At 34.5% G+C, this 21701-nt stretch overlaps 4 protein-coding genes across 4 annotated transcripts; 2 read left to right on the top strand and 2 right to left on the bottom strand.

The window, feature by feature from the left end:
• The first annotated feature begins 787 nt into the window (after positions 1–787).
• Positions 788–2785, top strand: LOC114729227 (exocyst complex component EXO70A1-like). Its single transcript, XM_028916213.1, has one exon. The coding sequence runs from the start codon at positions 788–790 to the stop codon at positions 2783–2785; it is 1998 nt and encodes a 665-aa protein (XP_028772046.1).
• A 1930-nt stretch (positions 2786–4715) lies between these two features.
• LOC114729218 (glutamyl-tRNA reductase-binding protein, chloroplastic) lies at positions 4716–7298 on the bottom strand. Its single transcript, XM_028916203.1, has 5 exons — positions 6736–7298; positions 6547–6627; positions 6069–6173; positions 5776–5925; positions 4716–5137 (listed from the first exon to the last, which is right to left on the bottom strand). Exons 1-5 carry the CDS (start codon positions 7123–7125, stop codon positions 4907–4909), a joined length of 957 nt encoding a protein of 318 aa, XP_028772036.1. The 5' UTR covers positions 7126–7298; the 3' UTR covers positions 4716–4906.
• Positions 7299–7439: 141 nt separating this feature from the next.
• LOC114729217 (uncharacterized) lies at positions 7440–11484 on the top strand. The gene is made up of 8 exons (XM_028916202.1): positions 7440–7580; positions 7661–7892; positions 8486–8548; positions 8663–8796; positions 9305–9342; positions 9424–9469; positions 10462–10626; positions 11046–11484. The coding sequence occupies exons 1-8, from the start codon at positions 7463–7465 to the stop codon at positions 11204–11206; spliced, it is 957 nt and encodes a 318-aa protein (XP_028772035.1). The 5' UTR covers positions 7440–7462; the 3' UTR covers positions 11207–11484.
• A 5602-nt stretch (positions 11485–17086) lies between these two features.
• LOC114729214 (epoxide hydrolase A) lies at positions 17087–19127 on the bottom strand. Its single transcript, XM_028916198.1, has 3 exons — positions 18631–19127; positions 17930–18174; positions 17087–17671 (listed from the first exon to the last, which is right to left on the bottom strand). Exons 1-3 carry the CDS (start codon positions 19093–19095, stop codon positions 17425–17427), a joined length of 957 nt encoding a protein of 318 aa, XP_028772031.1. The 5' UTR covers positions 19096–19127; the 3' UTR covers positions 17087–17424.
• Between the last annotated feature and the right edge of the window lie 2574 nt (positions 19128–21701).

Here is a 21701-nt window from a genome sequence, read left to right as displayed (position 1 = left end):
GTCGCCAAATTGACAATGTTTTCATCCACACTTTCTCATGCGATTTTCTTGCGTTCATTATTCTATGATTCTCTTTCCTGGGTTTTACTTTACATCGCCGAAAAACAATTATAATCATGACAATCGGAGAAAGAGAACAGAATTGCAGTCACTTTCTCAATAAAACAAAGTGACACCCCATGATGATATTACCATAAAGCAATGACTTGATCCAAATGAACAAGACTTTCATATATTATGCTGATTGAGCTCAAATCCACAGTAGGTAATTATTAGTCCTTGAGCGTGAAATCCTAAAGATATGTTCACCTTAATTAATACATTAGTACGTACTTTTATTTAACTTGAAAGCGAGAACTTCAATGCTTCTAGGTGGGGGGATTGTTTCAGACAGTTACGCACGCCTCACTACGTCTTGATCTTCCAAGCACACAAGCAAGAGGCTGCATAAATTAATGGCCGGAGAAATTAGTTGTGTAAACGCTTCACCAATTCAAGGAAGACGTACCTCCTGGTTGTTGAAGGCTCTCTGAGATGTTTGTTTTGCAAGTGAAGTTTGGTTTGAAGATATGTTTCTCTTCCTTTCACTTTGTTGGTTGAGTTTGGTGAAAGGAAAGTAAATGGACATAGCAGAAGAAACCAACAAAGATTATCTTTTTTTTAACTTTGACCCAGCTTTTGTGTCCCAATATGATTGCAATTAAAATCCCAACTAGCAATAATTGCCAGTTGTGGCAAACATTTTGAGATTGCCATCTTGTTTCTGTCTCTGGTTGATATACAAAGCATGGACAATATTGAAGCGACCAGACAGTACTTGAAATCTAGCTTAGAAATATCAGGCGCCATTGCTTCTGCATTAGATGATTCTGGTTCAAGACTGGAGATACTTAGCCGAAAATGCCAGTCCTTGGAAGCTTCACTCAGGCCTATCTGTACGCAAGACTTCTCATTTCTTGATATGGGAGACCGAATCGACGGTGTTTTATGTTCTGCTGCTGCAGTCCTCAAGGTGTTTGATGCAATTCATCCCCTGGAAAATTCTCTCCTGGCTGACCCCAGTTCTGATCTTTGCACTTACGTCTCAGACACAAAGAAGTTTGAAGAAGCCCTCAAGCTTCTCACTGATAATTGCACATTAGCACTAGGGTGGTTGCAGGAAATTTTGGAGTTGTTGCAAGACAAAGCTGTCGTCTCTAATGAGTTTTCCTTATTGAATGTGAAGAAATCTCTGAGAATATTACAAGAATTGCAGGCTATGGAGGAAGATGCTCACCTTGATGGAGGCCTTCTTAGTGCTGCTTTTGACAAACTAGAGGTTGAGTTCAAGCGGCTTCTGAAAGCTAACTCGCTGCCTCTCCCTTTGTCTCCATTAACATCATCCATTAACCAGCAAACCACCATACCAGCTTTACCAGCTTCTCTCACGGGGAAATTACAGGCCATTATTGAGAGACTACATGCTAATGGCAGACTAGACCGGATTAAATCCATATATGTTGAAGTTCGAGGAATGAACGCTCGAAGGAGCTTGCAGGCTCTAGATTTGAGCTATCTGGAGATTCCAACTGCAAAATTTGAGGATATACATAGCATAGAGAGTCACATAGAACAATGGGGTAAGCATCTGAAGTTGGTTGCAAATCACCTGCTTGAGATGGAGTACAGGTTCTCCGGCAAAATCTTTGAGAAAATAGGTGCAGATGCATGGAAGGGTTGTTTTGCCAAGGTTGCCATTGATTCAAAAATCCTCTCTTTCCTTCAATTTGGAATAAATGTTGCCAGGAGCAAAACTGACCCCATCAAGTTGTTGAAGCTGCTGGACATTTTCAGTATCTTGAATGATCTGAGACTAAAGTTCAACCAGCTTTTCAGTGGGGAAGCTTGTGAAGAAATCAGAACTGTGACAAAGGATCTTATCAGCAGAGTCATTAACGGTGCTTGTGAGATATTCTGGCAGCTTCCTGCACAAGTAAAATTGCAGAGGCCAAGTTCTCCTCCCTCAGATGGCAGTGTTCCTAGGCTCGTAAGCTTTGTCACCGACTACTGCAATGAGCTACTCGGAGATACTTACAAGCCACTTCTGACACAGGCTCTGGAAATTCATCTAAGTTGGAGAAATGAAGCATATGAAGAAAGCATCATTTTCGCCCAAGTTTTTAGCATAGTGAAGGAAATTGCAGTTAATTTAGATGCATGGTCAAAAGCCTATGAAGATATCACTTTGTCTTATGTCTTCATGATGAATAATCATTGTCATTTCCACAACTTGAGGGACACTATGCTTGGGAACATGATGGGAGATTCATGGTTAAAAGCACATGAACAATATGAAGACTATTATGCTGCTCTTTATCTGAAACATACATGGGGAAAGCTCTTGCCTATTCTGAACAAAAAGGATATACTTTCAGTTGCAGTTGCAGTTTCATCTTCTGATATGGCTAAGAGACTGAACACTTTCAATGTGGCATTTGATGAAATGTACAAGAGGCAATCAAATTGGGTAATATCTGATGAAACCTTGAGGGAGAAAGTGAGGAAGCATATAGTTGAAGGGATGGTGCCAAGTTATAGAAGCTTCATGAAGAACTACAGTTTAACAATGGAGAACGATGAGAAGGCTGTGAAGTGCACAAAATACACAGAGCAGAATTTGGAGAAGATGCTTTGGTCCTTATTTGAGATGAAGATAACCAAGTATGGGAGCATGAAGCAAGTACACTTTATAAGTAAAATAAAACAAATGAGTGCTCAATTGTTCACCTTAGCTACTACTGTGTAATTGTAACATTATAACTGGGTATGCCAATTTCAATTTGCTTAGGAATATGAACGAATGTAGTAATTAGAATATCTAGAAAATGGGAAAACTTCCGAAGGAAGCTCTCAGAATGGACTCAGATTACATGGTTCTTAGGAAGCTCCTGTTGATTATATACTTTCTGTAATTGATAGTTAGTTCTTGCTTCTATTTTGTAGTTGTATGGCATTGTCATATAGCCTTTAATTCGAGACAAGAAAAGTGAGAAAAAGTTTTCAGAAAAAGAAAGAAAGAAAGTAGGGAAAAGTTTGAAAAGATTAGGAAGGAGAGCATATCTTTGAAGGGAAGTTTAAATGCAGCGGGCTCCTCTGATGTGTAAAAGATGCAAAAACAGTTACGTCTTGACAATGAAGTCTTACCTCATAAACAGTTACGTTCCGCTAAGCTAACCTTGGCTTCCATGCCCACCCTTCAAAGTTCAAAATACAACGCCTTTGGTTTCTTCCCCCCTTTTTTTTTTTTTTTCGCCCCCCCTCCAAATAAGTAAATAACGTGTGCGTATATTGGTGACAAATTTTTCCGTATGTCAGAACCTGATGCAAGCTGCCAACATGAGTTGATCTAGTAGTAAAGAGTCAGCTCAAAAGATCGTAAATTCGAATCCTGCTACCAATATGAAAACCTTAGTGGTAGACGATGTATAAGTACCTTTGCAAGCATTCTCTAAGTCTAGAGATATACATTGGCCTTGGTGAACTCCAGAAACCCATCTCATTGGAACTTTTTTTTTTTTTTACCAAAAAACCCCATACAAGTTAAATCCAATTGAGGAATATCTCTTAACATAATTTTTTTTTTAAATTTACAAGGCTTAAATATGTTTTTTTGGGTAATTGCGAAGATAAATATTTCTCTAAAAAATTGCATATTTCAGCTATTTGTATGTGTGGATCTTATTTCTTTTATATTTTAAACAATAAATGAAAGGAGAGGGAACAAATTTTGGACACTTGATTGTATGTCTAAAATTTAACAAAATAAATAGTCTCTCTCTGTATATATTTCCAGATAAATAAAATCGTGTTATCTTTTAATTTTCTCCAAAAATGTTTTTATACAATCTCCTGTATTCAGGTGGGGGGGGTTGAAAAAAAAAAAAAGGTGGGGGGGGGGGGGCTCTGCTTTCATGATGGCCCTTCTTTTCTTGGGGTTGAGTCCCTTCCCAGTCCAATTTCCGTTTTGGTTAGTTCAACAGTTTTTTTTCCCGTGTTTGACATAGAAACAATGTTTGGCTCAAGTTGGTCACTCCCGCATGCTAAAGGGACAAAAGGATATGCCCAAAGCTGACAAAACAATTTGTAGACCCCAACCAAAAAATTAACAAGGAAAAAAGTTACATTTTAAGCGGTCATAATAATTTGTTTTAATTTAATTTTTTATGAAACTATTTTTTGAATCAAACACATCCTCTCATATACGTATATGCATATGTATACATACGTACATTCAAACACATATATACATATATATATATTTCTTTAAAAATAAAATCATTATCATCAGTGGTCCCTCACAAAATAGACATTCTTTTGATAGAATCACATTATGAATACTAATTTTATTTGTGAAGAAACAAACTGAGAAATATCTTTGAGTGATTAACTTGAGACGCAGTTACTTTTACCTAGGACCTAATCTAGAAACATATTACTTGAAAGGGTTGCAAACTGAGATTTTACTCAACAACAAAAATTAAGGATACAAGAATCAAAAGTTCAAATGTAGTTCAAGAAAAGAAAAGAAACGATTAGACAAGAGTTGGAACTCGAAAGTGAATGGCATTTCTCCATTCATACAGTACATATCCGTTTCTTCAATTTTCTTCTGAATCTACTCCGAAAAAGGAAGTCCACTCCACAAGAAGGATGTATGTGAGTACAAGACAATCACCAAAAGAAAAATACAAGCGCCAACTAGATTGGGTTTAGCAGCCAGTCCATAATAATCTGAGCATCAAAAGCCTTGAATGAATCATTACACAATAAACACGTAAACTGTCTTGGTAGATTACAATTTTAATAAGTGGGGGGTATTTGATAAAGGATTTAAGAATGGGTAATCAAAATCAACTAAAATGAAGAATCAGGACTTTATTTGCTTCAAACGTTTAACCTTCTCAAAATCTGGAGCATGGAAGTTTTTTTCCACCTCCCATGCCATTTGTGACATACAATTGAATGTTGACTTGGCACCTTTTTCATCGATGACTTCTCTGGGAAAAGGAATGCGCACCTCGAACATGCCTTTCTCAGGGGAGCTGAGACGCATGTCAAAGCCCAGGCGGTCAACCCATATCATCTTTGCCTCGGAGACCTTGTGAGGCAAACATGAAAAGACAATATAGTTAGTTTGGTGAGCACCAATCATCTTCTAAATCATGAAAGTGACCTCGATTTCCCATGCATACTCTCCTCAAGACTCCAGCAGACCATTTGGTATGCAAATTGAAATGAAATGAAGAAAAAAATAAAATAGAAAAAGTAATTTTGTAGACGGGGAAAAAAAAAAACTTTTTGTTCTACTGAATAGAAAAGGCAATATACAATGGGGGTTGCTATCGATGTATACTCAACTATACTGTATGATGTAAAACTTAAATAAAGTCACATCATTCATAAGGATTCTGTACAATGCATAGGAATCAAATAATACTGACAAATATAAATATTGTATATGTCATTTTTTATGCAATGAAAAAATGATCCATTTTCTAGCAAATTAATCAAACGGACTGCAAAGGTCATTCTATGCAGAACTTTCTAAAAACAAATCCCAAACATAGGTGTGCCATTAAAGTCAATTTGCATACCAAAACTTAAATAAGCTGTTTCTGTGGGAGGTAAAGAATGTCAATAAACAGAGTTTAGATCAGTGATATAGGAGCAATTGCTAAACTTGGGATAACGTAAATTTCAATATGCAAGTAACCACACAAAAGATTTAGAGCTAACCTGAAAATCCAAATCAACATATACATTGCAAAAGCGAGTAATATCTTCCATGTTGTTTGTGTTAACTTCATCCACCAACTTCTCTGCACAATCTCGAAGAGGATCAGGTTGCGCGTTTTTATAATCTGAGGATCTCACCCATTCGCCATCCTGGAAAAACATAATCATAAGATTTGGTGTTAGACAAGAAGCTAACTCTCAATATTAATGAAAATTACAGCAACAAAAAGTAGCATACTTGAATCTAAGAAAACAACCATTTTCAAAACGAGTAAATATAAAAACTGTCACACCTCCTTGAAATCTTCCATCTGCAGGACCTTCTCTACAGCAACAATGTAAACCAAATCTTTGTTGACTTCTTCACCAAACCTCCTTTTCCATAACGAAATAAGACGCTGCATAATGGCAATTAACGTAAAAAAACGTTATGACTAGAGGATCAAATAAACCAAAATTGAACACTAGCGGGTTGTTCCTGTAACCAAACAGTGCCAAAGAAAACAGCATTGCAGTATGTTATTAACAAACAAGCTAGAGTGATACACAACATATGGTCAAGTTTAGCAAATTAGTTCAGCTGCTGAGTCTGAGACACAAAACATCTTACTTAGAGCTAGACTAAGCTACTGACACCGAATTATAGAAATCAAAACAAAAATTAATGAGTACAGACAACACGAACAAAACTACTAATATCAATATGTATCTTTCAAGTTAACAGATGCCGAATCCATTTGAAATATAAGTTTCTCATACGATGGAAATTACCTTCATCAGGACTCTATCCTCTGGCTTGTTAACGGTCCCTTGTAGGGTACACTGGGGAGTCCGTAATCCAGACTGCGTTAACTGATCAACGGAACAAGAAATTCGTCACAATGCAATTCATAAAAACTATCTTGACATACACACACACACGCGAGAGAGAGAGAGATAGAGAGAGAGAGAGGAACGCACCTGAACATGAAGGCTCACCCTCGGGTCAAAAGAGAAGTGCTTATTGATAGCGTTCAAGGACAATACAGGAGTCCCTTCCGGGTCAACTGCGAATCGCACGCCGATACCTAGGGGCCAACCCTCTTGACTCAATGTAGAAAGAGTGCCTGCAGTGGCCAACTCCATTATAGTCCTTGAAACTTCAGCAGGAAACGGCTTATGACTCCTCAATTCCAACTGGGATGGCTCTGATAAAGTCGAAAGCGAGCATTTCAAACTCTTAAATGAAGAATTCCGCAACCAAACCCGTTTTGGAGAACAGAATGCACCAATCTGGGTTTCTTTTAAGGGTTTTGAGGAAGTGACCGAAGGCGCAAAATGAGTCGCAAGAAATTGCGTCTGAAGCAGCATTTGCGGAAAACTGAAATCTCTTTCACAAAAAAAAAAAAAAATTGATTTATCAGTATGAATTCGAGAAACGATTGGATAATTGGAGAAAATCTGCGAGTAACAGTTTAGTATAGCTTTTCAATGAGCTGATGACTAGAGAGAAGAACAACGAAAAAGATGACAATGACGAAACGAGACGATAAGCAAAAATTGGACAAACGGCAAAGAGGTTGGAACAGTTAGTTGGAAGAAACGACGCTATTTTAGGTGTCGTTTTGATGGGTTAAACGACATCGACATGCGTACAAAATACAATTCCAAATAGCTCCCGCTTCCGTTCTCATCGTCGCCGTTGGAAATGGAGGTGGCGACGGCAACAAGCTGCTGCTTCCGGCACCTTCCGACGTCTCCTTCCAACCTCTTATCCTTTTCCCGCCATATTAGTTTCCGGCATGTATGGTTTGGGCAATCCAGAGGTGAGAACAAATACGCAACGTAATTTGTTGGAGTTGTCGAAAAGTGAGTTGGACAAAAATTCAACCTTTTTGTTTTGTAGGCGTAACACTGTACAGAAATGGACTTCCACTACGGTCTACTTGCGGTGTAACTCTTGCTCTCTCTAGAAGTAACGAAGAGTATGTGTCGGCTTGGGATGATAAGCCCTTCGAAATTCTTCCAAGTGGTAGGAAGGCTTACTTGGATGAGCAGGATGTGGTGTCGTTTCTTGATTCCCCCAAGGAGTTGATTCCTTTGGACCCAGATTCTTACAATCCTGCTGCGTATCTTTGGTCAGTTTGCTTTAGTTTTTCATTGGTTGGTCATCTGTTCCCCTTGACATGAGAGGAGATGGTTTATGTTTAAAGAATCATTTTTGGTTTTGGGTTTTCGTTTGCGTATGACAAATTTTCCTCTTAATTGTTAATGACATTATCTCTTGCTTCGCTTCTCTAAATACAGAAGCTTGACTGAACTAAGCCATGAGAGTTATCTGAGCCTTTCTTCATTTACAATATAGCATAGTTTATGTTACCCTTCTATGGATGCGCAGGTGACTGACTTTCGTACTATTAGATGAACATGGTTCACTTGTGGACATTTACACAAAATATAAATAGAGATCACAAGATTTGTGATTTTTCATTCAGTTTCATCAATGAGTTAAGTATGTAGGTATCACTTCAAAAGAGATCATTTTAATGCCGGTTCGCTAAACTGAAATAAACATTTATTTGCTTAGCTTGATTCATCTACTCCTGGTAAGTCACAGGAGTTTTGTGTAACTATCTTACTGGTTCAGTAATATGGTGTCTTTAGCGGTCTTAAAATCTGGAGAAACTGTTCTCCGTCACATATTCTCTTACCTCCAGCATTGCATGTTCAGGAAAAAAATTGAAGATGTTCCTGAGGAAAGGCGTCATCGACTGCTGCTTTTGTTAGAACCTAGGTCTCTCTATGACTTCTATGAAATTTCTATTTTTGTAGTATAAGTGAGAGTGGAATATATACTTTGTATTGGTCTTTTACATGTTAAATTGATATCCTTGGTAGATTTATGCAGACTCATATCAAGGGCTTGGCAAATAGCTGGCACTCGATATGCGGATCCCAAGTTAGCAAAGAAAAGTGCGTCAACATTATTATCTGACGGAAATGGTGTGATGCTTGAATATTTCAACTGCCGTACAAGTGGAGGTTGGTCAAAATTCATACACTGATGTTGGTATTTAGTCATAATGCAGTTTAATAGATTGCATTCTGTTGGTTCATACATTATTGATTTCAGAGGGAGCATTCTAAAGTGCACATGAAGCAAGTTTCTAAGAAAGGTCTTGTAATCTTGTTCGCTAATACTAATTTATTTTACAATTAAACCAGGATCCAAGTGTCTTTGCCTTGATCAAAACACAAGCAGTGTCTTCTGACTGGAGCAAAGTTTTTTCCAATTTGATATGACTGGCATCATAAATTCTTTTGCAGTCATAGGTTCAATTTTTCAATCTACTTTTATATCTGCGTTCTTTTGGCATCTTCCTCTTCTATCAAATAAGCTGCCATTGTACTCCAATGGGTCTCTCTTCATATGAATATATTCGTCAGCTTCATGAGTATTCTCTTTTTGCTTGCATGCATTAAACTTGAAAATCTAAGGCCATCAATTTTGTAATTCTTTTTAATCTCAATATTAAACGTTCTTGAATAGGGCCAATGCTAATTTCCTGGATTAAATTCTTCAAAAAGGTAATTTCACTGTTCCCTTCATGCTATACACTCTTCTAAATATATTTGAAGAGTTTGGTTTATTCTTTGCTCCTGTTTTAGGTTATATTTTCATGGAAGGATGGGAAGGCCTATGGACGGCTCATTGGTATAATTCTTTCCATGCTTGTGCACAAGTACTATTTTTGGTGAAGATATATGTCTCTGTTAAAATATACATTGCTTTTTTACTTGTTTCTGCTCCTGAATTACACTTCCATGTCTCATTTAATGCAATCACTTGCAGACCAAAAAAATTACGGTAAAGTGATTGGAATGTCATATTGTCCTCAACTCCCTCGAGTGTTAAAGCTAATTCATGTGGTTACTGTAATTCTCATCAGAAACATTAAAAATAAAGACCAGTGATCATAACTTTAAATAAATAGTCAGTAATCATCTTATGCTTCTGGGAACATTATATTTACATCTACATGGTGCCTGACTTGTTTATAATGATTCAAGAATGTGGCAGAACTGTTATTTATAAATATACAAGCACAAAAGGTAAGATGTGAAGAAACTTCTCAATCTTTGTATGGAAGATTGAATCTGTCCAGGAAGTAGAACTTGCACTTCCTTTTTGCATAAAGATTTAATGGATTGATATATGGTAACTTGATCATCTGAAGGAGGAAAAGTCAAACCATATTTATTGTTTTTGCTATCTTCAATTAAAAATTGCATGCTTTTCTATGTTATAATGTTGTTTTTTAGGAAGTTTAGATGAAGAGATTTGAATAGTTATGCTGATCTTCCTGGCATATTCCAAAGTACTTGTGGTTTAAGAATCTTTGAAATTCATTTATCTGGATTAGCTTGTTTTCTACTCCTTAGGTTGCATTCAAGTTTCAAGCCTAAGTTTTGTTGTCCTTTGTGGAATATTTGAGAGAACGTGTTTGTCTTCTTGATTTGAATAGCATGGTACATTCAAATATATACACAGAGGGAAAACAAGAGAATAAATGCCAACAGAGGCTAATAAAGGCCATACAATCACCTCCTACTCACTTACCTTATCTTTGAAAATATTTCCAATAAATGCAAAGATATTCCACATCCTTGTTAGTGACATTTTTTATGGATATTGGAACAATCCAGGTGGACCAGCTTTGGCCACATTTGCTAATTCTTTGGCTCCTTTGTATTTCACGGTGAGGCAACTCAAGGAAGTGATGTCAACTGAGCAGCCCTGTGATCAAGCATATGAATTTGGAGATGGACTACATGACATCAAAGAACTCCCACAAGGCTTTCCAAGACCAGGTGAGGGTACATTTTATTTGTCCATACATGTATTGTTAATCATAATATTTATGCAAACAATTTCATATCTGATATTCAAAGTATTCATTATCTATTAATCCTCATAGACGTGTAGTCCTATCATTGTATTATGACCATCCTGATTACACATTAATGTACATGGAGCCATCAAGTTGTAGAGTTTCATGCATGATATTGGTGTGTCGATTTGCCCCTTATTTTGGCCAAGAATGTGTAGATGTTGAAAAACCCACTTCGTTGAAGAAAATTTCTTGGTAATAGATCCAAGTCTCATATCTGGATAGTTGGCATTATTTTCTTCTAGGCTCTTCTCTAATTTTATTGTGCTTCTTCAGGGTTCTTTTTCGTACAATATAGCAGATAAGTGAGTATTCACGTCATTGAATTTGTATTTGCAGTTAAACATCCTTACCCTTTCAATGATCAAGTTGTGATATATGTCCGACATCTAGGACCAGGGGTTTCAGTCGGGCAAGCATGGCAAGAGGGGAACAAATTGGAGCAAATACCGCAAAAATTATGTGGTGAGATTTTAATGGTGAAGAATTATGCTTCCTGATGACAGGATCACTACAAAAAATCACTGAGCTTCCCCTAGAGAAGACTGAAATATTAATCTGTAAACATGCATAAATGATTTTAAATCCTGAAGTCACTAGACAGTGGCATGTCTGATGCATTATTATGTAAGGATAAATTTAACGAGAAAATATGACTCCAAGTGAGTTGTATATATGTAGTTGAAGCTAGAGTGCTGCAGGAGCAATATTATGTTGAATTTTCTGTACTATTGTCTTTTCTACAAAATCATAGTTCCAAATTGCGTGTCATTTTTCATCCTTGGTAAATTGCATTTTCTTGTGTGTATTCTGATCTAAGCCTGTGTACTATTTTTACATGGTAGGTAGAGGCGTAAGTAGGTGGAAGTATTCCTAACCTAGTTTATTCAATAAATTGGTCAGGCTTAGGCTCAGGCAAGGCTCAGGCCTATTTCCACAAAGTTTAGCTTACAGGTTTACAGGCTTGGCTTATCCCCCCCCCCCAAAAAAATTGCGCTTTTATATGCCATTATATATAATATAATTTAAGTTAATTTAACAAATTATTTATACAATTAGTTACTTGACCTTAATCCTAAGTTTCATATCTCATTATTCGCTCATGAGCTCAACCCTAGTTATTCACTTTTATCTCTCTTCTCTTCAATCGCTCACAATGACAACCTTAGCTCATTCCCTCTCTCCTTGATTTGCGTTGTTTGCCTTATTTTAGTGATGTCCAAATATGGAATAGTATAATCACAATAGGAATAGTTTGTCCCAATTTATGTGGGAAAAGCAAAAGAGGTAAAATTTAGTTTGGCATGCCACTTGTTGTGATCGGTTATTAATCTTAGAAAATGTATCTCTTAATCAATAGATGATTGATTTTTCTTATTCTTACTTAAACAATTGTTGTTGTCATGCATTTTATTCCCTTGTTTACTAATATTGTAGATGAGAATGAATCTCCAACTTTTAAGACATAACATAGGCAATAGGGTTGAAGGGTTATATATAAATTTGGAAAGATAGGCTTTTAAGTTTATTTGAAGGCCTACATTTGAAGTAGGCTTTAGAAAGGCTTCAAATCTTGTTAGGCCTTTTAAAGGGTCAAACTTGAGCATAAAACAAAGCATGCATATCAGTTTAGGCTTACGCGTTAAAATCTCTGCTGCAAGCTCAGGCCTATTTAGTTTAAGCTTTATTTAGTCTAGTCTATTTCCACTCCTAATGATAGGAATGTTATTTCCTTCAAAATTATTATGTGAAGCTTATTAATTTTATTCTTTCTCAATGTATAATCAAAATTGCATGAGTCACTAATTGTATTTCTACTCATTTGAATATTACTCAAATTAACTTATAAGGGTACTATCAAAAACAAAAGGTTGTAACCAATTTGTCTATTATATAGTAACTAGTAAACAAGGTCAAGAGTTAGTTTGGTTGATTTATTGCTTACAACCCAAGTCATATCTCTGACAAATTCACAGCGGGTGGCTAATATGGATTCAAAATCTTCTAAGTTCTACCAAATGATTCAAGTTCCCTTGAAAGAGTGGGCTTAAGTTATGCCAAGTTTGAAGCTAGAGGGGACAACTATATTTAACTTAGTTTACTTTATCCCCTTCATTAATTATGCCTTGTTTCTCATTTACCTCAATCCGAACTTTCGAAGTTCTGTTGTACACAAGAAATCTTCCTGTTGTTAAGATCAAAGGACATGAACAGGAATAGTAATTGCCAATGATTCCATTCATTAAAATCACATTGGAAAAAAGGGGGGGGATGAGGGATGTGTATGGGACCAATTCGGTCTACGGATAGAAGAAATCACGCGGAACCAGCAAGTCTGCACAGCCATTTCCTTAATTGTACAGATTTTTATGTAACCTTTCTATTTTAATTGAATTTTGAGTTAGGGATCGAACTCCAAATCTGATGACACAAAAGACACATAGCGTGTCACTGGATCCATTGGTCTTTGACTTCTATGGAGATTCTAGTTGCCAGATAACATTCCTTCATTGTGATTCTCATGGACGGACCCATCTCGGAGCATTCACAGCGACCCAAAGCACATCACTAACTTGTTCAAGTACAAATGGATTCACAATTTCCTCTGACAAGTGCTTACTTGGAAAACAAATGCAAATAATCATTATACTCTTTCTGTCTTTAATATAGAACTCAATTTAGGAGTTGATATAGGTCTTAAATATAAAACTTAGTTCATATATTTATTAATTTTTTTAAATTAACTCTATTAATATTCTTTAGTAATAATTAAGTAGAGGAGGAAGGAGGAAATTAAAAAAGATGTTTACAGTATTTTGAAAAAAAAATCATATTAATTAATTTAACTAATATTTTTAATCTAATTAAATTAGTTAATTAGGCCTTACATTAAAGATTAGAGAAAGTAGAGTATTTTCAAATTAATTGTCGTGAGTTTGAACTGAATCCTCATGATTCTCAGCTTACATATGAATATAAACATTGCTGTCTATGTATATTAAGAAACATTTTTCTCAATTTTTTTTTTTTGAAACTTCATTGAAGAAAAGTAGATGCGATGCATTGTTTCTGCAAAAGCAAACTCATTAAGAAGGAAGATGCCCCTACATGTCAATATCATGCGATGGATGATGTTATTCAACGATATTATGAATTCTCTAAATAAACGTAATGTGGGCAGGCCTTTTTTATTACCAAAGGTCTATTTTGAATATTTGTTATTTAAAGTTGTGCACTTGTGCACATAATTTAAAAAAGCTATTAAACCTGAATCATAGTTAAATATGATATTTATTGATCATAATACCCTTAATTGATGCCTACAGAATTTATTTAGCCTGCAAAGTTTGTTATTCCCTCCATCCCTTGTTATAAATTCAAATTTTCAATAGGCGAACTGTATGGTTTAAAGAATTTTTAAAAATAGTTAAAAATAATACAAACGTAAAAAATGTATTTTTTTTAAAAAAAAGTCCTTATTATCTATTAATAAGTGGGTAATGTGAGAGACTAATAACAAAAAAAATGTATGACAAAAATTAAGGGTTAAGGTGCATCAAGCATCCCAAAGTATTTTTTTCAAGTGCATCCAATATCCTTAAGTATTTTATGATGCATCCAGCACCTTAACGAATTTTTTTAAATCCATCCAGTACCGTAAAATATTTTTAAGTGCATCTAATGCCTCAAAGTATTTTTTTTTAGTGTATCCAAAAATCAAAAATACTTTTTGGTGCATCCAGCATTAAAGTAAAAAAAAAAAAAAACTTCAAAGTGTTCAATGCACCTAAAAAATATTTTGGAGTGTTAGATACATCACAAAATACTTCAAGATGTTGGATACATCTCAGAAAATACTTTAAGGTATTGGATATAGCTTAACTCAAAAATTAATTAAAAAAATTAGTAAATATGCATTTAACTCCTCCAACAACTAAGAGAATCTCATAAAAAGGTATGGAAGGATTAAAAAATTTGAATCTTATAATAAAACAGGAATGGAGTACTTCTTGAGGACAAAAGTGTGCAAAAATAGTAATTTTAAATTTCAAAATCATAACAATTTAAAAAAAAAAATCTAAAATGATAGATATTGTTGTGCTGGAGGTGATAATAGAATAACTGAAAAGGTGTGGAAAATAAAAAAGTACGTTGAATAAATCAATAATAAATATAATTAAAGTCAAACTCAGTGTATATCAGGACCCATTTGAAATTAATTATAAATGACTTTTAAATGATGGTTTATAAAACATGAGGTAAGTACGTAAAAGAAGAACCTTGTCTCTTTTTTATAAAATGTGCTTCTAAATAATTTTAAACATGATCAGGAACGGGCATTAATTGGTTCTCCCCATGCGCCTCAACGAGTAGCTGCGGAGGTCTTTTTTCTTTTCTGTTTTTTGGGTGCATTGCTGAGTCGAGACTTACAATAGGACGGAGGGTAGATGTGTGACTGAAATTATCTCCTCGTCCTACTCATTTTCCTGTCTGCAAGATCCCCTTTGTTTTTGCCAACAGACTTTAAGATCCCAATACTCGGGTTGCATGGTTTAAAAAATTTGTTGACATTAATTAAAAATACTATCTCCAGTACTAATTATAAGATCTTATTTATAATCTACAAACGAGGTCTTATAATTAGGACCGAATACAGTAATGAATATGTAAAAAAAAAAAGTGCTTTCTTTTTCCTTTCAAATGTACTATTATCAATAAGAGGGTAAGAGAGAAACAGTGATAAAACAAATAAAAAAATATGAATAAGAATATATGAAAGAAAAAGATAATGCAATTGATTATGGATAAAATTCATAAAAATATATTTAGTATTCAGATAATCTCAAATAGTATCTTATGAAAAGGAAAGGACTAATTCAAAAATTTGGATCTTATAAAAATTATTAGAAGAAGTATGTATATAACTTAGATATTCCTTTTAATTCTTAATATAAAAGCTATTTAACTAATTTAGATAGATTAAAAAGCTTAAATAAATATTAATTGTGATAAATATGACATGATTTTTTAAAAACAGTCTTAGAAAATATTAGATTCTATATCAATTTGTAAATTTAATAAATTAATTTGGTAAAAAATGTTGACAAAAATTCAGAAAAAATTATAAATATGAAAAATAAAATAAATTAAAATCTTATATTTAGTATTAAATATGATATCTAATTAGTTTTTACATTAAGAATGGGAGGTAGTAATTTTATTTGCACAATGTCCCTTCCAAGTGTGACTCCACAACCATAATAGTGATATTCACCATCACTGGCTTTAAACAAAGGGAGATGAAGATCCCAGGAGAATAGCAAGCAGCAACCGAAGACCCAAAAGAGAGAGGGGGGGAGAAGAGGGTTGCTCTATCCGGTCTTAAACATGTAGGTCTTGTTTGGTAGGAAGCCTTAAAAATAAGAGATTTTGATTGTAATTGAAAAAAATCATTAAAATAGTATTTAGCATGAGTAATTACTTATTATATAGGATTAGACAAACTTATAGAGGTGGGATTAGGGAATACCATTTCCTCCCATGGTATTCTCCAATTCCACATATATGGGTTTGGCTAGTCCCATGTAACAAGTAATCTGTTATATTAAATACTCTTTTAATAAATTTTTTCAGTTGCAATCTCAATTCCAATTCTTTATTTTCAATGCTTCCTACCAAATGGAACCATAATTTTTTTAAGTATTTTGCTTTGATCATTTACGAAAGGATCCACCCGTTTTGTTCCTTGTGTTGAATACTTTTTTTTTTTCCTTTTAGAAAAATATCCTTAACTTAAGGTTCAATTTTCTCACCGGAAAAAGTCAATAATAGTTAAAAATTAAAAAATATATATCTCATTAGATGTTAGGGATAATTATAAAAGAGTCACACATATTTAACACATTAATTAAAAATGACTCCTTTTTTAATTTTAATGAATTACTACTTTTACTCTTTAATATAAGAACTAATTTGATTTTCAATTTGTTCTTAAATATAAGATCCCAATTCATCTTGTCTTTTACATTTATCCATTTTTCTCAAGGTAGTTTTTATACATGTTAAATGTTTCATCAAACGACACTTGATTAGCAAAAGTATTTTACAGAAGACAATACATATTTATTATAAATAAATAATTTAATTAATTTTTTTAATCTACTAATATTAGTCAACTAGCTATTATATTAATATCTAAAAGTAGTAGTTAAAATGGCTCTATATATATATACGCATAGAATATCCCGAGAATCTTATAGCTTCAAAAAAAACCTTCATTCAAATCATTATTCAATTCAACAACAAACTGTAGAAAGGCTATTATTGAACCAAAAATATGGCCCATGACTAACTCGGGATTAACGAACTGACACCTACATATGGAAGTATATTTATTAGATAGGATCAAGGGACAGTTTTTGTTTTTTATTGGGCAGAGAAAGGAGCCGAAGCCCGATCAAGGTACAGTTTTATTTCAAAGCTTTCACACATAAGTTGTAAATATTTAAAAGTTTTTTTAAGATTAATATCGCCCTCTCCTAGAAGTGTCAAAAAAGGGAGCCAAATTCACCCTAATTATTTAAAAAAAAAAAAAAAAACTTTCGTTGCCAACTAATATTTTTAACTGAGTGACTTTCTTCTTTTATAACACTTTTAGGACGATATTGATCCTAAAGAAAATTCTGGATATCCTAGATATATAAAGTCATAAATAAGATCAGAACTTCTTAATGAAGTCATAAATGTGGTTGCTAATATCCTCCGCAGCTTCTTGGTTGTTGAAGTGACCAACATCTTTCTGCACAATTACTTCCTTCAAATTTGGCACAAGCTTCTTGAATCCACCATCACGAATATAATCCTGAACGCCCATAGAAGTATATACCATATCCAACTCACCCGTTATGAACTTCACTGGTACTTCCACTTGCGCCTCGCTCCATGGCGCTGTCAGCTCCCAATTTCTGCAATGCATTTACCAACATAAAACAAGCCATCATCATTCTCCTGCTATCATAAGAAATAATAATTTGATTGTGCAAGCTTCCCCAGCAATAATGCCCACTTAACCACAAGAAAAGAAAGAAAGGGAAATAGTATTAAACCATTCATTTAGAAGCTGGGAGATTCACTAAGGGGTTTAGCAAAAAGGGCTAATGAAAAACTTGAACAGGATTGTTAAAGTAGAAATTAATTGAAGTAGAAAGGAGAAAGGAACATACAGGTTGATATTTCTGTAGTAGTTCAAGCCTCCAGTGAAGCCTGTCCTTTCGAATTTAGAAACAAAATAAGCGAGATCTTGTTGAGAGAGCCAGGACGGCAAGTTCTGGGGAGTATCAGGATTGAATCCAACTCCATATTCCCCCTTTGGGAAGATGGGGGGTCCCGTTTTGCGAGTCGTCAAAACGTTCTTCAATACATATTCAGCCCCAACTTTGGCCATCTCCGCCTCCGCTTTGCCCGGCTCCTATTCACACACCATATATTTCTTTGTTTCAAATATCCGAATGATCAAGTAAATTCTGGTGATAATCTACAGTAATGTGGATTCTACTTACGATTTAAGACTCTTGGGAAACAACTAAAAAGCAGGTGATAAATGTAAATAATACCAATTGGACAGAAAATAACAAGTGAGGCAAAAAACACAGATCAAAGAGCAATATGTTCATCTTGTGTTGTTCACAATGAACTAATTCCAAAACTCTTGACAGAGAACCATGTTATTCTTTGTCTAGGGAGAGACCCATCACACCTATACATAAAATGAATGGCTCTTTATATAGACTAGAATAGGTTGTGAGATACAACTATTTAACACTGCTCACTGATCAACTGACCCATATTTCAGCACACAATAAAACATCCCCAAATAGATCCGGTAAAGATATTGGAGGAATGGAGAAAGGAGTGAAATAAGAACCTGGAATCGACACATGTAATAGTCGTCACCATATAAGGCACGCAAGCCGTCGAGGGTCTTCACTTTGGGGTTTCTGCGGAGTAAGGGGACGCTGAGGCAGACATAAGCATTGACTCGCTCTGGACGAAACATACAGAGATACCAACCGATGACAGCTCCCCAATCATGGCCCACAAGGAAGACCTTATCGACGGCCATAGAGTCGAGAAGGGCAATAAGGTCACCAACCATGTGAAAGACGGTGTAGTCGGAGACTGAAGCAGGGGCGTCGGTGTCGCCGTAGCCACGGAGGTCAGGGGCGACGGCGCGATAACCTCGGGAGCTGAGGGAGAGGATCTGGTGGCGCCAGGAGTACCAGAGCTCCGGGAAGCCATGGAGGAACAACACCACGGGACCTTCTCCTTTCTCGGCAACATGCATTTTGATGCCGTTCACTTCCACTGTTCTGTGCTGAATTCCCTCCATCTCCTCTAACTTCTCTGTCAGCTGCGTGGTGCCCCTTTGTTTATAAACTTTATATTGAATGGAGAAAAGTGAGAAGGAAGTCGGGAAATATCGCCACGAGAAAATATAATACTCCTCATATCCTAATTATAAGACCCAATTGACTTATTTGAGGAGATTAAAGAAGTAAGTTAAGTTGGTTATTTATAATAAATAAGTGTTGTCATTCCTAAAATATCCTTACTAATTAAGTATATTGGCTAAAACTATCATTATTAAAAGGATTATCTTGGAAAAAAATGCATAAATATAAGAGACAAAATGGATTGGGGTCTTATAATTAGGACCAAATAAAAAGTCAAATGGGGTCTTATAATAAGGACCGGAGGAGTACTTATTTTTTTTCATAAAAAAACAACTATAGTACATTGTAATTGGAAACATTTACAAGATATCTTAAATTTTTTTTAGTAGTTTCCTATTTTATAAAGGGAAAAAAATAATAAAATACCTTCAAAATTACTAAATGACAAATTAAGGTAGGTAAATTTTAAAATCCCAATTCAAACCTCAGGTATCATTTTGGAATTTTCAAATCTTGTAAAATGACAATATTATCCTTACTGTCGATGACTACTTCCATATAGTTATTGACTACTCTATTTTAACTATTGACAACTTTTATTTTCAAAGTTCCGATGAATATTTTTATATAGCTATTGACTACACAAAAGTAGTAAATCGCATTACTAGAGTAGTCAATAGCTTAGCAAGAGTAGTCATCAGAATTTAAAAATAAATATAATCAATAGCTAAAAAAGAGTAGTCAATATATAAGAAAGAGTAGTCACTGGAGCTTCGCTGACCAGTCATCGGAGTTCCGGTAAAGTGTCATCAGAGTTTAAAAATAAATGTAGTCAATAGCTAAAAAAGAATAGTAAATCTATAAAAAAGAGTAGTTATTGGAACTCCGACAACCGGTCACCGAAACTCCGGTAACCGATCGCGCGGAGCTCTGGTGTTTGGTTGCCGGCAGGGTTGCCGGTGTCGGAGCTCCGGCGGCCGGAATTGTTAATGTGACAGTATTTAAAAAAGTAAAAAAAAAAAAAGTAAATGGCATTTGTGTAATTTTACAAGATTTAAAAATTCCAAAATAGTACCTGGGGTTTGAATTGGGATTTTGAAATTCAGATACCATCTTTTGTTATTTAGTAATTTTGAGGGTATTTTAGTGTCTTTTTCCTTTTTATAAATTAACATTTTTCTATTTGTTTCATTGTACTTGCATATCAAATTTTAACAATTTAATTTTATATATTTATATTGATAATAATAATTTGATATAATTTAAAATTTGAACCATCCAATTTTTTCTAAAAATGAATATGACATTTTAAGGAAAAAAGGCAGAAAAGGATTTTCTTAGGGGTGAGAGAGAGAGTCTAATTTGTATGTAAACACGCCATTTTTCAATTATATTTTATAAATTAGTGGTAATAATTAACGGCTGAAATCTTTTTTTTTTTTAAACCAAGAATTAACGGCTGAAATCTGAATCTATCTCAAAAAGTCAAAACTTTATTGATTTGTGTATCACGTACACGTGCCTGTCCCCAGAGTCATATCAAAAGAAGATACTACCTCCGATCCTAATTATAAGACCCAGTTAATTTATTTGAGGAGATTAAAGAAGTATGTTAAGTTAGTTATTTGTAATAAATAATTATTATCATTCCTAAAATATCCTTGCTAATTAAGTGCATTGGCTAGAACTATCATTATTAGAAGGACTATCTTGAAAAAAAATGCATAAATATAAGAGAAAAAATGGATTGGGGTCTTATAATTAGGACCAAACAAAAAGTCAAACGGGGTCTTATATTAAGGACCGGAGGTAGTATTAATTATCATGGTTGGCGCCACAGACTAATCGAGATATTAAAAACGAAGGATAGAAATTAAGATTAAAATTAAGAAAGTCTATTAAAAAATATTTAATATGAATAATTGTTTGTTAGATGGAATTAGACAAATCTATATATATAAAAATAGAAAATACTAGAGGGGAAATAATATTCCTTAAAGGTTTATTCAATCTTACGTAACAAGTACTTAATTATACTAATAATATTTTTTAGTTATAATCTCAATTTTTACCTTTTATTTTTCAATGCTTCCTGCGGAAGACGAAGGAAACGACAGAGGGAGGGTTGAACTTAGAGGGGCTGCTTATGGACTTTTAAGATATGAATGGTCAAATAGATAATGTTTCGGCAGGACATTGAAGAAGAAGAGTTAAAGAGGACTGTGAGCCGCAGAAGTGATGAGGAAGGGTCAAGGAGATAGGGTTTTTCTTCACTAGTAAAGGAATTCAACTTTTTTTAATTAAAAAAAATTAAATATATACAGTAGACCAAACCGATCTAACTCAATGATCAACCTGATCTAGTTTAGTCTGTTTTTTTTTTGTTTGGATTACTTTTTTCTGGATTGGACTGGGCTGATTCATTTGAATTGGTCAGGTATGTTTTGAATAGCCCTACTAGCAATAACGGGAAAATACTTTCAAATAATAGATTTGATTGTTCAAGTTTTGTTGATCCTTATATTTTAATAAGAACTCAGAT

The sequence above is a fragment of the Neltuma alba genome, unplaced genomic scaffold (genome assembly GCF_004799145.2).
Source record: "Neltuma alba isolate B1F8T4 unplaced genomic scaffold, ASM479914v2 tig00012615_pilon, whole genome shotgun sequence".
In the NCBI taxonomy this organism is placed as follows: Eukaryota; Viridiplantae; Streptophyta; class Magnoliopsida; order Fabales; family Fabaceae; genus Neltuma; species Neltuma alba.
The sequence above is the reverse complement of the archived record's forward strand: the minus strand, read 5'-3'. Positions and strand labels throughout refer to the sequence as shown.